General features: G+C 37.3%; 3 protein-coding genes across 6 annotated transcripts; 1 reads left to right on the top strand and 2 right to left on the bottom strand.

Annotated features, from left to right (window-relative positions):
* Window positions 1-4,261: 4,261 nt before the first annotated feature.
* LOC121989145 (protein FAR-RED IMPAIRED RESPONSE 1-like) lies at window positions 4,262-7,832 on the bottom strand. Of its 4 annotated transcripts, none has more exons than XM_042543012.1 (5): window positions 7,691-7,832; window positions 7,470-7,577; window positions 4,895-7,037; window positions 4,693-4,792; window positions 4,262-4,610 (listed from the first exon to the last, which is right to left on the bottom strand). In XM_042543012.1, the coding sequence occupies exons 3-4, from the start codon at window positions 5,990-5,992 to the stop codon at window positions 4,751-4,753; spliced, it is 1,140 nt and encodes a 379-aa protein (XP_042398946.1). In that variant the 5' UTR covers window positions 5,993-7,037; window positions 7,470-7,577; window positions 7,691-7,832; the 3' UTR covers window positions 4,262-4,610; window positions 4,693-4,750. The 4 variants fall into 4 exon arrangements, 2 of the variants coding, with proteins under 2 accessions (XP_042398946.1, XP_042398945.1); XM_042543011.1 differs by having other exon boundaries at window positions 7,664-7,804; XR_006114189.1 differs by lacking the exons at window positions 4,693-4,792; window positions 4,895-7,037.
* Window positions 7,833-8,063: 231 nt separating this feature from the next.
* LOC121989147 (early nodulin-93-like) lies at window positions 8,064-14,635 on the top strand. The gene is made up of 4 exons (XM_042543014.1): window positions 8,064-8,235; window positions 9,869-9,930; window positions 10,159-10,234; window positions 14,433-14,635. The coding sequence occupies exons 1-4, from the start codon at window positions 8,172-8,174 to the stop codon at window positions 14,522-14,524; spliced, it is 294 nt and encodes a 97-aa protein (XP_042398948.1). The 5' UTR covers window positions 8,064-8,171; the 3' UTR covers window positions 14,525-14,635.
* Window positions 14,636-14,758: 123 nt separating this feature from the next.
* On the bottom strand, window positions 14,759-15,900 carry LOC121989146 (acid phosphatase 1-like). Its single transcript, XM_042543013.1, has 3 exons — window positions 15,400-15,900; window positions 15,123-15,332; window positions 14,759-15,045 (listed from the first exon to the last, which is right to left on the bottom strand). Exons 1-3 carry the CDS (start codon window positions 15,795-15,797, stop codon window positions 14,868-14,870), a joined length of 786 nt encoding a protein of 261 aa, XP_042398947.1. The 5' UTR covers window positions 15,798-15,900; the 3' UTR covers window positions 14,759-14,867.
* Between the last annotated feature and the right edge of the window lie 172 nt (window positions 15,901-16,072).

Below are 16,072 nucleotides of genomic sequence, written 5' to 3'. Positions count from 1 at the left end.
GACCCTCAATAGTAATATGAGTAACTCGTAGTTCGAAGGTCTGCACCCGATCACGAACAAAGTAATAGTCAATAGCCAGATGCTTCATCCGAGAGTGAAAAACAAGATTAGTCGAAAGATATGTAGCACCCAAATTATCAGTAAAAAACACAGCAAAAGTGACTTAATCCATTGGATCTCAATTGCTGCAGAGGCAATGACATGATATTCAGCCTCAGGTCGAAGAGCGTGCAACAGTGCAATGCTTGGTAGATTTCCAAGAAACCGGATTAGCACCTAGAAAAATAATAAATGCACCCATAGAACACTGATCATCTAGATCTCCTGCCTAGTCTACATCGAAGAAACCATGAAGAGTAAAAGATGTATCTGCAAGAAGATGAATGTCAAGATCCCTAGTACCATTGAGATACCGAAGTAGACACTTCACAGCACTCCAATGCGTCTCTGAAGGAGCATGCATAAATTGTGAAAACTTGTTGACCGCAAAGGAAATATCAGGACGAGTCATACGGAGATGTTGTAAGCCTCCAACCACTTGTCGGAACTTAGTTGCATCAAAAGATAAAGACTCATCATGAAAAGTAAGACGAGAGCCAACAACAATAGGAGTGGAGACCGGCTTGGAGTCAAGCATGTTGTGTTTGGAGAGAAGATTAGTGACATACTTTTGTTGAGACAAGAGAAGACCATTTGAGGTTGGGCGAACTTTAATACCGTAGAAGAGGGAAAGAACCCCAAGATCCTTAATCGCAAATTTTGCATGAAGTTTATATATTATGACATCAACAAAAAAAGCATCACTCCCTGTAATGATTAGATTATCAACATATACAAGGAAATAGATAATAGTATCATCCCGAGAATAAACAAATAGGGAGGTGTCAGCTCGGGATGCGATAAAGCTAAAAGAGAATAAGAAAGCACGAAGCTCCAAATACCAGGCGCACGGAGCCTACTTCAGGCCATAAAGCACCTTATGCAAATGGCACACATGATCCGAAAACTCAGCACTGCGCATACCCGAAGGTTGCGCATATAAACCTCCTCTGCAAGATGACCATTAAGAAACACATTGTTTATATCAAGTTGGTGAAGACACCACCTCCAATTCATAGCCAGACTAACAACAATACGCATTGTTACTGGATTAATAACAGAGCTGAATGTATCATGAAAGTCAACACCAGGACGCTGATGAAAACCCTTGGCAATAAGGCGAGCCTTATACCGATCAATTGAGCTATCAAAATTACGCTTAATGTGAAACATCCACTTATTACGCACAAGATTTTGGTTTGGCGAAGGTGGGACAAGAGTCCAAGTCTGATTACGGAGAAGAGCATCATACTCTTCATGCATGGCCTATACCCAATTCGGATCTTTGAGCGCCTATGTGACAGAGGAGGGTTCACAAGGTTGTGGAAGACTAGTATGAAGAAAATACTTGTAGATGACATTTTTGTAGCGAGTTTGCATGGGATGTTAGTTTAGAGAAGCGAGAGGGGGAGAAAGAGTCGATGAGCTAAAGGGTCGGTTGCCACCAGGCAGCATAGACGACCCAACAACAAGAGGTGATGATGGCGGCGATGATGACAGTGGTGAAGAAGTCACTTGCAGATGGCTACGGTAAATGGCAGGTTGCGACATCGGTGTTGGAGGGTCTCATAAGAGAACTGGTGCAGTAGAGAGCTCAGAGTCAATGTCTACTACTGTGAAATCCAAAGAGGAGGTGATGGCAAATGGAAAAACAAGCTCCACAAACTTAACATGACGAAATACAAAGACTCTTTTGAGAGCTACATCATAGCACAGGAAGGCACTCTGGGTGAGAGAATAGCCAAGGAAGACACAAGAGATTGACTTGGGATCAAGCTTGTGGTGAGAATAGGGGTGCAACCATGGAAAGCATAGACATCCAAAAACTCGAAGCTTAGAAAGATCAGGAACAATGGTGAACAATTTTTCAAAAGAAGACATACGGGAGAGACCGACCGTAGGCATGCGGATAATTAAATAGACTACCGCAGCAAAGGTATAAGGCCAGAAAGTGAGTGGAATAGATACTCTGTGCAACAAAGTGAGACCGGTTTCGACTATATGGCGATAATGATGTTCAGAGTATCCATTGTGTTCAAGAGTGTGTGGAGGAGTGGTAAGATGACTAACTGTTGGAATGTATACTAAAAGCCTAACTTTTGTATAAATATTTAAGAATCACATTGGTCAATATCTACATGTTAAGTGTAGTTGTTCAATTAATTTATATTATAGATAACATGGTGTGTGGTGTCACACACAGAAGATCATGTTATCAGTTCTTTATAAATTATAAACAGTAGCTATGACTAAGATGGATAGGAACAAACCATTGAAATAGTCGTAGTGTAATTTGGTATTAGTTTATCTTAACTATAAAAGGTATTATTGATTGCTAATATCCAAACGGTATTATTGATTTGCCCTTTTATTAGGTTGTTATTTCATGGCTGAATCAAGTTACAGCAACATCGACAATACAAGATTTCAACATGTAACATGTAGGGAATGCGGAGAAAGAACAATGGTGTGTGTTTCTAAATCAAACAAAAATCCTGGAAGATACTATTACAGATGTGGACAACATGGATGGCAAAAGTGGGTGACGCTGATACTACTTCATCCTGCAAAATTGAAAGTGAACACCATGCTTCTCATGGGCATAATCAAAGAATAATCAATGTACCAAAATTCATTTGGATATTAGTGACGATGAACTTGATTCTCTGTGCCGTAATCCAGATTGGGTTGTTAGTTCATCTGTTTAGTTAGTGTTAAGTAATGTTTGCGTTGTAATGTACAAGCTGTTAAGTAATGTTTGTGTTGTAATGTTTTGGCTGTTAATTCATTTGGATATTGTAATGTTTGTGTTAAGTAATGTTTGTGTTCTATGTGATGCCATTGATTTGAGAATCATTCCTCTTGTATAATTTATGTGATGGTTATGCTAATACTGTGGTAATAATTTATGTGATGTCATTGATTTAGTAATGTCTGTACTATCCATTCATGCTTCTTGATTCTAATTAGTGTGTTTTGCCCAACCTAGCTTAACTCTATCAGCATGGTGGGATTCTGCTATATGGCTTTTCATTGTCTCTGAAGAAAGACCAATATTAAAATTTTAGCTTTTCAATTCTCAATATTTTTGTTACGTACAATACTTTTTCCAACATACCTTAAAATATTAGGCGACTAAAATTTCCTGGTTATGACGTACCATAGGTGAGCCTTTCTATGATCTCCATTCTCTACTTTTTTTTCCTTGACCCAATATTGTTATTAGCAGTTAGTTATTTGCCTTTACCATAGTAGAATTCCATAGCTTGTAGTGTGCATGCTCATACCTGAGACTCCCCAAAGACTATCCACCTTCTGTGCCAATCACTTTTGTGAACCACTTATGTGTAAAATGCAAATGATTTGTCTCAGCATGGATGTCACGTTGTCTAATTTCCACCGGCTTCCTTTCCTTGCTGCTATCAGAACTGGTGCCTTAGTTCTGCTTGTTTTTGTTTCTTTGGTTACTTAGCAAAGAAACATGAGCACTGGATCGGTCTGCAAACCGATCCAGTGATACTAAGGATTCATTGATCGGTCTGGTGATCGATCAATGGTAACCACAAAAACCCACATGAGCACTGGATCGGTCTGCAGACCGATCCAGTGATACTAAGGATTCACTGATCGGTCTGGTGACCGATCAGTAACCACACAGAATCTTTCTGTGGGTTATCTGATCGGTCTGTGGACAGATCAGTAACCACACAGAAGCATTCTGTGGGTTATCTGATCGATCTACAGACCGATCAGGATCAGAAAGAAGCGATGGGATGCGCTGGGACTCAAAGCGATAAGGGGGATCGGTCTGTGGACCGATCCACGCACAAGCTGATCGGTCCACAGACCGATCAGACTCATCCCAGATCGATCAGGATATGTCCTGATCGGTCCGGAAGGCTATGGATCGGTCTGTTGACCGATCCACAACATGTATCGTACCAATTCCATCAGAAATTCCATCAAAAGAATAAGAACAAGCCCTTAAGAACAAGCCCTTTATGCTGTATTTCACTTGAAGGTCCTAACAGAAACCTCATGTAATCATGTTATATATTTCAAAAAAGAAAATTTTGAATGAGTCTCAGAAATATTTTAGCAATCTTTCTCGTGAATCAGTGATGGAGCAACTCATCCATGCAAATCAGGGGCTGAATTTTCAACAGCAGAATAAAGATTTATTTAATGTAACTCCAAATTAAGCTAGAATAACACTTCCATAGACTCTAGATAGAAGCTAGAATAACACTTTCACATTACAAGTAAGCTATGCCAATTCCATCAAAGTAACTCCAAATCTAAAAAGACTCCAGATACATATACATACGAGCTCAACAATTATGCCAAAAAAAAACAACAATGAACTAGGCTCCAGTTACATATGCAGGTCAGACAACAACTTCAGAAAAATCTTCAGACCCAGTAACTCCCTAGACCCAGTAACTCCCTGCAGCAGGTTCAACCCTCATATATCATAGAAGCTCCAGCAGAATTTTACTCAGGACAGCAAGCTGCAAATTGAAAGAATCGGCTAATAGGATAGCAATTATGCAAAAGGAAAACAGAAACCAAAATATGCAAATTGATATTGACATAGACTACAAGCAATCAGCCACCAATCAACTCCCTGCAGTGATTTCAGAATAGCAGGTCATACAATAGTTTCAGAACAAGCTTCAGAACATGCAACTCCCTGCAGTGATTTCAACCCATCATATATCATAGAAAAAAAATTTAAACTAGCTAAAACAAGACCACACAATTATTTTAGGTATCTATTATATGTATCATTTACCTTCTTTCGGACCTTTGCAATTGATTTCTTCATAATTTGTTCAACCTTAGATTGTTTCCTCTTTGTAGGTGGACGACCTCGAGATCTTACTTTTAATGGAGAATGTATCGCTTTTGCACTGGATGTAGATACTTCTTTCAATTGTTCAGCCCTTGAATGCTCAAAATCAATAGCAATCAATTTTTCCTTCGTGTCTTTCAACATTTCCACCAAAACTGAACAACTGTTGTCATTTTTTGCGCCAAGTTGTTGAACCTCTTGTATCAATAGAGTGAGAATATTATACCGATGTCTTTCTCCATCACAACCATAATCATCATAGATGTTACTGATACTTTGATAACCACGCTTAATATCTTTGCGCCATCGGTCCATAATATAATTCATAGGAACCTCAATCACCTTCATTCTTATCAACACATTGATCACATGCCTACATAAAATTCCCCGAAACTCAAATAGACGGCACACACACTTCAATTGGCAATGTAACTCCGTGTAATGTACCCTAAAGGAAACTTCTCTTACAGGTTCTCCATTCTTTCCCAACATAGTTTCTACTACTTCAAATACTAAAGTTGTCCCTTCTTCTTTCAACAAAGAGGCATTGCAAAACATCAACCCCCTAATTTCATCTTGGAACAACTTAAATAAGTTGTTTGTGTAAGCATTTTGAAATTGTCTTTCAATAGGATGACCAAGAATAACTGGCATTATAGAATTAAAAGAAACAAAATCCATATGTTTTTCATTCTCAATCTTCTTCTTCAAAGCACTATCATACTGCTCAACAAATTGCTTCAAGGATGTTTTAGAATGAATGTAGTCATCAAAAAATGCATTCATACTTTCACTTCTTTGAGATGTGGACATACCTGCCCAAAACTTATCTTTAACATATACAGGTATCCATTTATTCCGTTCTTTATGCAAAGATTTCAACCAATCATTGTTCTCCAAATTAAACTCCTCAATCATTTTCAACCAATTTTCATCACACTCATCAATTGTAAGAGAGTTATAAACAATGTTCTTCAATTGTTTCTTTATCGTTTTGTATTGAGCATGGCCACCTAATTTTGCTGGAAGTTTTTTCATGATATGCCAAGACACAGACGATGATGCGAATTCGGAAATACTTCTTCAATTACAATTGCCATGGCGCGACATTGGTCTGTGATTATAGCCTTTGGAGCACGTCTAAGCATACATGACAACCAAGATTTGAACAACCATATGAAAGTTGCTGAGTCTTCACTTGATAATAATCCACATCCTAGCAAAATAGATTGACCATGATGATTCACCCCAACAAATGGAGCAAATGGCATGTCATAACTATTAGTCAAATAGGTTGTATCAAAAGTCACGACATCAGAAAAGTATTCATATGCAGCCCTACATCTTGCATCTGCCCAAAAAATATTTCTTATTCGAGATTCCCCATCTAAATCAAGCACATAAAAAAAGTTAGAGTTCCTACTTTGCATGCGACAAAAATAATTACTCAAAGCTTCAGCATCTCCATCCCCTAACCTCAACCTTCTAACTTCTGAAATATAATTTCTACACTTTCTCTCATCAAATGCTAAATTCTCATAGCCTCCAGCCTCAACTACAAATAATTGAAAACTTTTACATAAAGTTATTCCAGCTTGATCATTTAACTCTAATTTTCTCTTTGTAGCTGAATCCAATACTTTATTACATCTAAAATGTCGTGACTTTCCAGGGCTCAAAATATGATTATGATCAAGGCATACACTAGTTATCACAAAACTTCCATCATTGCGAATAGCAACATTAATCTTAGCTTTGCAATTCATCTTAGTAGAAGGTCGAGGGTATAAAACATTTTTTGCTTGAGATACTTTTCTACCATTTTTGGCACATCCAATAGAGAAATATTTTTGCTTTCCATCATCTCCATTTCTACCACCTAATTTGCAAATACTGAAACCAACATTCTGAGCATACGAATTATAAAAAGTACGAACTTCTTCTTCAGATAAAAAAGTCATTCCAATCTCAGGGAGCTTGACTTCATTTACACTAGATGGAGATGGGTCTTGATCCATATGGTCATTGTTATCCGTTATCTCATTTGAATCAATTTTTCCTTCTTCCATGATACTTTCTTCACCTACATTTATTTAAAAAATACAGGGCCAAAAATAAATAGAAAATATAGACAGGATCAAAAAACATGAAACAAAGTGGAGAAAAACAAAACAAAGCTAAAAAAAAGAATATAGACCTTCAATTCTTCACCCGGTTCATATAATTTGTAAACAGTAGACTAATTTGCAGGCATACAACTATGAGCATGAACAAAATTCAAGCAAACAGTAGACTAACTTATTAAAATCATAAACAAAATTCAACAAAAAATCTCATTTATGAGCATAAACAAAAAAAAAAGAGTATATAGTTGACTATTTTGGTTGGAAATCTAGCAATCAACAGATGTATAAATCAAATACCCTTTAACTCAGTCAATTTTTAATCAAGCACGAAATTGAATGTTGAAATCGAATCGGAGAGGTGCAGAGATGAAAAGAAAAAAGTGGGTTACCGAAGTTGCGACCGACAAAGTAGAGCGAAGCCTGATTTCACACAAAACTTGATGTGCTATAACTTGCTGGTTGGTGCTCAAACTCAAATTGCTCCTTGTCTGCTAGTGCTAAGGAAGAGGGAAGAAGAAGGAGGAGTTAGGGCATGCAAATGGAGCAAAAACGTGAACTGTGAAAAAAAAGAAAGAAAACTCACTGGAGTAAGAGGAAGGAGAAAACTCACTGCAGCCGAAGAAGTTAGGGCGCGAAGGGGGACGGGCTTCGCTTCTCTCTTCTCGAAGGGGAACTCAGAAACGCTCGCGAAAGAGGGAGGAGGAGGAGGAACTGAGTTAGGGCAGGGGAGGAAGCGACAGGCTTCGCTTCTCTCTTCTCGAAAGGGAACTCAGAAGCGGCTCGGGAGCTTCGCGAAGGAGAATCGCGAAAGAGGAAGTAGGAGGAGTTGAGTTAGGGCAGGAGAGGATGCTCATGCGACGGGCTTTTCGCGCAAGAGAAAGGGGGAGGAGAAAAAGTTAGGGCACGGGCTTGGTGCTGAGGTGGGCATCGCCACGCAAGCAGCCAACTCGGTCGCGATGAGTTTTCGCTGACCGAGTTCGCTGCGAGAATCATTGCTCTTCGCTTAAATATATGCTATGCGGACATAAAATTGTTGAGAAAATCCTAAGGGGGTTTCTGCATCGGCGAGGGAAAAAGATTGATCGAGAGCTATGAATCCTGTGATCGCTTCACCGAATGAGGAGAAGATCTCGAATTCTAAGAGTACCGTTCGAGGTATGAGTTATGGCTTCTGATTTCTGTTCATGCGCGATCCTAACTTTTTTTCATGTGAAATCGTCTCTCACCTGTTAATATCATATCAGTTTTATGTTGAAATTAAAATGATTGATATCTCTGAAAAAGCTAATAATTTCTCACTTACATGTGTATGCTGATCGGAGATCTTAGTAGCTAGCAAATTTTTGTCTGAGAAAGAGTCTCTCAATACAAGCACATATTTTTTACCAAGTCGACATGACGACATACGCAGATATGCGATAACCAATGGTAAGAAGCAGTAGAGAAGGCGAGAAAGAGTAGGAATGAGGATAGGATCTCTCAAGAGTTAAAGCGATGGCTTAGAAACTTCGAGATGAGCCAGTTTCAAACTAATAGTTGTTTCCAGACTTTTTTTTCCCGGAATTAGGGTTGGTACTGATGGCAAGCAATTGATTCAATAGCAATTTTAAACTGATAGCTTCTTTAAAGTTAAGGTAAACGAGAATCTTAATTTATTAAAAAATATCAACCTTTTGTGATCCAATGAAAATGTAAAATCTAATATAAAGTAGAAGATTAGAATGATTCTTATGAGGTTAGAAGTATTAAATTAGAATATGTAGTCATTTTAAATATAAAACGGTAGAATATTGGGAACAAAAGGCAATATTTTTGAATCAATCTAAAAGTAGTTAGTTCTAGTGTTCTCAAATTAATTTCTACTGTAAGGCATCAGTAGGTTTTGGATGCTCTGTTGAATTACATGCTGCATTTTATGGGAGTGCATTAAGTTGCTTATTACGCTAACATAATGCAGGGAAGTTAAGTGATTTCTAACAGCACTATGTGGATTTGCACAATAATACTTTTTAGATTAGTTGCTTGTTGTGCTGACCAAAAGTAAAGGGGCGATTTTGGTTAATTCTGATGTTTTTATCAATTCATGTTTTAAAAAATGCTTTTGTTTTTAATTTAAATAATTAATTAATCTGGATATTCTGGATGGTGATTATTGATGCTTCTATTTCAATTAGTCTGTAATTGTTTATATTATGCAAAAATTTACTTTTTTCAGGTTATCTATGTGTAACAATCTGTGCCTGGTCGTTTAAGATGTGCTATCAACCTAATTTCTATATTTCTTGTCTTTATTTTGTGTTTCCCATGAAAAAAAATTCCTGTTTTGGGTTCTTAAATAATTTTCTTATTCGCATTGAGGATCATTTAAAGTTTGATGCAAGATATATTGCCGTTACTATATAAATAAACAAGATATTCTCATTGATGATAGGAGTTTTATAATCATGATTTCTTCTTTATTGGACTGGTACTTATTACTTATGGCTGGCTATATTGGTTCAAAACCTGCCTTGAGTTCTTGTGAAATGTTCTTTGCCCTTTAATTGAGACTTTTCTATTTATAATAAATAATACTCGTTGTTAATGTAATAGAGTGCCATTGCTTTTTGGCCTTCTGGTATCATATGATGGCCTTTATTTGCCATTTCCTCCTTTTTGAATTTGAATGAATTGATTTTTTTTATTATTAGCTACATAGCATAATTTTTTTTTGTTAATATATGTTTTTAGTTGGCCTTGTTTATGAATCACCGACTCACTTTCTTACTTCTGTGCTTTTGTTCCACAGAAGCAGTTTATGCTGGACTTAAGACAGCTGCACTAACTGGTTCAATTGCTGCCGTGCCTACGGTGTGTTTTCTTTCTAATACTTCTCTATTTTCATCCTGAATTTTCCATACCTTCATTGTATATTGAATATGCTCGTGCCACGTCAGTTGAGAATTACCAAACTATTGAAATCTGTTACTCAATTTTCAATGTTAACATGGATCAACTGAGTACAACTCGATATTCACACTTGTTATTTCTATATTTCTCTCAATTTGGATTTTCCTGACTTTGACATTTTTGTTTCAGTTGGTTGGATGTCGTGTTATTCCTTGGGCCAAACGTAACCTCAAATACAATGCTCAAGCACTGATTATAACGGCAGGTTTGTTCTCTAAAGAATATTAGTCAATGCTGGTGGATTTCTCACTTTTGATTTTTTTTTGAGAGTTAGATTACTCTATTTTAAATGTTGTATCTTGAAAAAAAAATAGCCTGAGTCTGTTGGTAAAATGTTTGTGTATGATGTAGGAAAGAGGAAGTACTAGTGCACATAAGTATCAAGATATGCATAGTTATTTAACGTGTGAGGCGCTCAAAAGTGCATAGATGTTGTAGAGCCTAAGGTGCTAGGTGCAAGGTGAGGCGCATGCCTTACCAAAATAAGGCGCTTTGGGTATAAATTTTTCCAATTCAAACATATATGAAGAATTTTTGCCAAAATATTTCACTAATAAAATTTAAATATTTCACAAACTATTAAACAATAATGTAAATATAAAATTCATTAACATTCAAATAGTTTATCTTTATAATCAAAATTAAACTTTAAATACCTAAATCATCAAAATCTTCATCATTTTCCCCAATCATATCATTACCATCATTGTCGGTTGTTTCAGATTTGTATCTAAATCTTAATCGATTTTCTGTTTTACCTAGTAGTGCATTCAAAGGACAACATGTTGTATTTCAAAGACAACATATTGTATTTCAAAGAACAACACCACTGTAGTGCTGTATTTCAAAGAACACCATCACTGTGGTGTTGATTTTCAAAATACAACATCAAAGTGGTGCTAATTTTGGAAATCAGCACCAAAATCAGCATCAAAGTGGTGCAGATTTTTGAAAAGTAGCACCACATAGAAAATCAGTGAAATACGTTGGCGGTGAGGGAAGGTTGATATTGATTTTTTGTGGGAGAGGAAGAGTCACATTGAGAGAAAATCAATGAAATAAGTTTGCAAGAGACTAAGGCTGATGAAATCCTCTGTACCCCTACCCCTTGTCCGTTTCTAGACCAGGGGTATCTCATTGGTGAGATAAACTGGACCCTACATGTATAATCAGTGGGGTCTAGAAGATCCCACCAATGAATGGAGTGGTTCATCCTCTGGACCGCAAAGTACGGTCAAGAGGATCCGTCCTCGACTAAGGGAGTTGAAGTTCATTTTCTAGGGGAGGGGAAGAACCACGCAATAAAAATGTGTCGCATGTATGCAAGTTAATGCAATATAATTAATTTAAAGGATAATTAAAGGTATGGATTGAACTTTAAAATTAAACTTCAATGAGGTGAGGAAAATCGCTCCTCAAGTGCACCTTAACCTCTCAAAAGGCGTGTGATTAAGTGCGCTTCATTCAAGTACTGTGCCTGGTGTAAATGGTGTGCTTGGATGAACCTTGCGCCTAGGTGTAACCAGGTGCACGCATTTCATAACTATGAAGGTATGACCATTATCCATATACATCAATGAGACATGAGTTAAGAAACTTTTTAACCTTGCAGGCATGAACATAATTAATATATGAAAACACAAACTTCCATGATTCTGTAACAACAAATCAGTAAATGATTTTTTTTCTTCTTTTTTGAGAACTTGTGCCCTCATGGGCCATTGACAATCTACATTTTTAGGATTTAGTAACTAGATGCTTCACACGTCTGTTGATGATCTCACACATTGGGTTTTATGCCTCTCATGATGATAAGAGTACTTGGGGAAGTGGGTACACATGAGAGATGAGATGGAGACATGGAGTGTAGGTGTCAATATGATAAAGGGGTTGGGTAGCAGCGTGATGGAGTTGGGCTGGGGGGAGATCAGATGACTCCTATAATCCTTAATTTTACTTGGTTTTGCAAAATCATCCAAATACAATTTAAAATTAGAAAAATTATATTGGAGATTTTAGATGAGGTTAGTTATAAATTTATTTTATAAATTTTTAAAAGTTATAGATTTTTGTTTTTAAGGAGTCAAGAGAAAGTAGGAAAATTTATACTTTATTTAGTAGGAAAAGTTGTTCATGAATTGGTTATTTGTTTACCAAATTTGCAGGGTTGGAAGATTGAGCTATGGTTGGGCTTTTAAAAAGGACCCAACCCACTCTTGTTGATTATCTTCTTATTAATGAAATTTTGAATTTTGAGTTCTTAGAATTCTGTGTGAGAATGGTAGTGCTTGATGTTGAATATGGTAGCAAGAATCTAGTTTGACTAGAATGCCACTTGTATAGCTCGATGCCCATGATACACTAACATACTACTCAAAATAAGGACTGTAACATAAATATAATAATTGATGTAAAATGTGGCCTAATTGTCGTCATCATGCCAAATCAGTGCATGTGCCTCCCTAATTGATTGCAATTCTATGTTTGATCTTACCTATCTGTCCATGATAATTAATGGATAATCTATTGTCCATAACTCGAGGGAATTCATTGAGGACAAATGCAAGTCAATATATTATTCAACAAATATAATGAATTGGCTCGAATCAGTTTCTTAGATCAAAATGACTTTATGTTACTCTAGGTGGTGATGAAATATAATGAATTGACTCGAATCAGTTTCTTAGCTCAAAATGACTTTATGTTACTCTAGGTTGCGATGAAATACAACTGTAACGAGTAATATAACACCCACATGGCTTTGTATAATTGTGACGATGTTGGTTTGGCATGGTCATCATGCACAATCATTGTCACCTTTGTAGATTTATGCATCCACATTGAGCTTGATGCTTGATTCACTCACCCAATTTATGTAAGATATTGGATTTTATACAATGACTGATTTAATAGTTCTGGATGTAAAGGTTGTTTATATTGATTGCTGAGACCTATTAATTTGAAATTTCATATATGGTAAATATAAGCTCATTTTTTACACTAGATTTATGCATTGTCAGTATAACTAATATTAAATTTTAACATGGATTGTGTATGCATGGTGGCAAAAGTAGGAATATTAATGGGTCGAGTTCGGGTCAGATTCTATATCCATTGTCCCTATACTTATCAGGTATAGGATATTCTATGGGCATACTCATACCGATTAAAGGATTGAATATCTTCTCTATATATATATATATATATATATATATATATATATATATATAATTTAAAAATAGATTAAACATCTAAATACCCTCCTCCTAATATCAATAAAAATAGTGGATTTTGGAAAAAGATTTTTTTTAATATATGTATATATATTATTTAATCAGGTATTTGGGTTGAATATTGGGTATCGATAGTCCCTCCATATCTTCCTCCATTTAGGTCGGATATCAAATTCGCATGGGGGAAGATAGGCATCCGACTACTAGTCGAGATTTGACCCCTAAACCTCATGATGACAATACTATCATACGCTAGCCAATTGCCCATCCCGAGAGGACATGGATTGTGAATGCATGATATCAGACCATATATGTGTGCGATTGCATACATCTGCATACACATTATCCAACCTTCTTGTTCATTGAAGTTCAGCTATTAATCCCACTTAGCATATATGATATTATTTTCTTTGGGAGATCAGTTGAAACTGGGTGGTATATATGCACTCGGTGTAGTCAGTTCAACAAGCACTTGGTGTGCAAGCAAAGGATAAGGTGAGTTAATTGTCAAAAGCATTAAACAATTTTTTTTATTTGAAACAAAATTAATTTTACTTTTTCTAGGTTGGAGTTGGGTACCATGCCTTTTCCACCTAAATCGGATGGAAACGGATCTGAATGCCTTTTTTGCTTTAAATCAGACAGAAATGACTTTGCGATGAATTGCGATTTTTTTTTTCTTCCGGTTCTTCCTTCCATTTTAGCCAAAGGAAATGCAGAGAGAAAGTCAGTAGAGAAAACTCTTCGCCGCCTTGTTTCTTCTTCTTTTTGCCACATAGGAAATACAACCTAGAGTAAGTTTGCTTGTCCAACATCCCTAGAATTCTCCAAATCCTTCTTTTCTTTCAGGTGTGACATGTGAACCTGAATGCCAAAATTTCATTCTATTCCACATTTCAGATGAGCAAAAATATCTCAAACCTTTGCAGTGTCTTGTTTCTTATGTTTGCTGACTTTTGGGGCGTTTGAAGTGACTAACTTTATTTGCTTGTAATTGTTTCTTAATTTCCACCTTCATATAATTATGAATCAAATCATACAATAATCCATGCTATTGTTACATAGGAGTGCTCGCTTAATTCAAAAGTACTACGCATTCTAGCTTTGCACATTCCTTAACAAGCTGATGTAGAAACAATATAACGATCATTTATTTTCATCGTTTAGCAGCATCTATTTCCGGTTTCATCATTACCGCTGACAAAATCATTCTACACAGTGCGAGAGGTAATACTATTGGCAAGTATGATAAGCCAGAATGATCCCCTTCTCTTGGTCTGAGCCACTATCTATGTTCAAGTTTGATTTATGGAATGTTGCTGGTGCTTTGTTTCAACGAAAATATAATGCATGCTAATTATATTTCTTCACTATTTTTGTTGGCCAGTAGATACATTTTTTTTCTCTTTTCTGTTGTCACGATAAATAAATAAATAAATCTATTTTTTTTTCTCTGAAGAGGATAAACATGATAATTTTGTTCAAGTGGATAAACAGGAAGCACAAATATCTTAATTTATTATATACAGATTGTTCGACCAATGAATACAGATTTGTCCTAATTTGAACAATATGTCTAAGGAATCACTGCAATATCTCTATAGATCATTTAATGTAATACATGGGATTAGGGAGCTTAAAGGAGCGATCAGCCATCGGCGTACCCAACAGATCGCTCCATTGATCCCCCGAGTTCCCATGAATCCTGAATCCCTCTGCTTCCAGCGTTGCTCGCCTTTCCGACTTATACGACACCGCGGGCTTACCGAAGTCAGAGGTTTGCCTGTATTGTGAAGCTAGATAGTTGTAGGTTACATGTAAGACATGATGGGAATCCTATTTGAAGGTTTGAGAACACACCTTAAAATAATCCTTTCCCACGAATGGTAACCAGCGAGCAGCAGGTTTTTCTCAGTGGCGTTTCTTTGATTCTCACTTCGACCTGTGAGAAGAACGATCTGAAATCCGAGACCGAGTAGTTGATCGTACAACCTTAGACTTGCAGGTAAAGCCGAAGCCCTCGCCAGGGCCACCCATTCGTCGAATGAAGTTTCATTGAAAGCTTCCGATCTGATCAAAGGTGAAAGAAAAACGTAGTTATCCGAATCGATCTAATTGTTGTAAGGGCATTTATTACCCGAATCCGTGGACGGAATAGTAGGGAACATTGGAAAGCAGCGTCTCGTCGATGTCGAAGACCCACACATCCTTCTTGTCGCCCACGATCCGGACAGTCTCGGCGAAGGACAAGCAGTCAACGGCGATGATATCGGAGTCGGACAAGTAGCGGTCCCCGTTCACGTAGGTCACTACGATCTCGAGGCACTTGGGCGGGATGGTCCGCCAGTACCCGGCGTTGTTGGTTTCCACGGAGAGCCTCCAGCTGTCGCAGAAGAGGCCATCGGCGGCTCCTCCGGCGCCGGCGGGAGCGATGCGCATGCGGAGGAGGGAGTGCGAAGAGTCGGCGGAGGCAATGGCGATGGCGATGACGGAGCCGTAGAGGAGAAGGAAAGGAAGGGATTGGAAGGGCTCCATTGCAGCGGAACCCTACCTCGGAAAGGATTCGACAGGGGCCGTTATTGATCTTCGTCTTCCCCCGCTTTGGCTTCTAAATAAAGAAAAGAGAAGATGCCGTTCGGCCGCACAATTTCGAAGCAAATATATGTTTTTTCGAAGCAAATATTGAACAAAAAAGAGGTTAATGATTAACCAAAAAAATCGATCATAATTGTTTAAATACAATGAATGGGGGAAACACAAACTCTTGTAAGTTTATAGTTTTCGAATGCCCTATTCGAATTCTATCAACA

The sequence above is a fragment of the Zingiber officinale genome, chromosome 6B (assembly GCF_018446385.1).
Source record: "Zingiber officinale cultivar Zhangliang chromosome 6B, Zo_v1.1, whole genome shotgun sequence".
Lineage (NCBI taxonomy): Eukaryota > Viridiplantae > Streptophyta > Magnoliopsida > Zingiberales > Zingiberaceae > Zingiber > Zingiber officinale.
The sequence above is the reverse complement of the archived record's forward strand: the minus strand, read 5'-3'. Positions and strand labels throughout refer to the sequence as shown.

What these genes read in the sequence shown, in the direction of transcription:
- LOC121989145 (XM_042543012.1), bottom strand. Translation starts at nt 5,992, where the DNA reads ATGAAAAAACTTCCAGCAAAATTAGGTGGCCATGCTCAATACAAAACG. An exon ending in TTGCAAAGGTCCGAAAGAAG is followed by an intron (nt 4,793 to 4,894) that starts GTAAATGATACA and finishes AAATCACTGCAG; the next exon opens with GGAGTTGCATGTTCTGAAGC.
- LOC121989147 (XM_042543014.1), top strand. Translation starts at nt 8,172, where the DNA reads ATGAATCCTGTGATCGCTTCACCGAATGAGGAGAAGATCTCGAATTCT. An exon ending in CAATTGCTGCCGTGCCTACG is followed by an intron (nt 9,931 to 10,158) that starts GTGTGTTTTCTT and finishes TTTTTGTTTCAG; the next exon opens with TTGGTTGGATGTCGTGTTAT. An exon ending in AGCACTGATTATAACGGCAG is followed by an intron (nt 10,235 to 14,432) that starts GTTTGTTCTCTA and finishes ATCGTTTAGCAG; the next exon opens with CATCTATTTCCGGTTTCATC.
- LOC121989146 (XM_042543013.1), bottom strand. Translation starts at nt 15,797, where the DNA reads ATGGAGCCCTTCCAATCCCTTCCTTTCCTTCTCCTCTACGGCTCCGTC. An exon ending in TATTCCGTCCACGGATTCGG is followed by an intron (nt 15,333 to 15,399) that starts GTAATAAATGCC and finishes ACCTTTGATCAG; the next exon opens with ATCGGAAGCTTTCAATGAAA. An exon ending in TGGGAAAGGATTATTTTAAG is followed by an intron (nt 15,046 to 15,122) that starts GTGTGTTCTCAA and finishes TTCACAATACAG; the next exon opens with GCAAACCTCTGACTTCGGTA.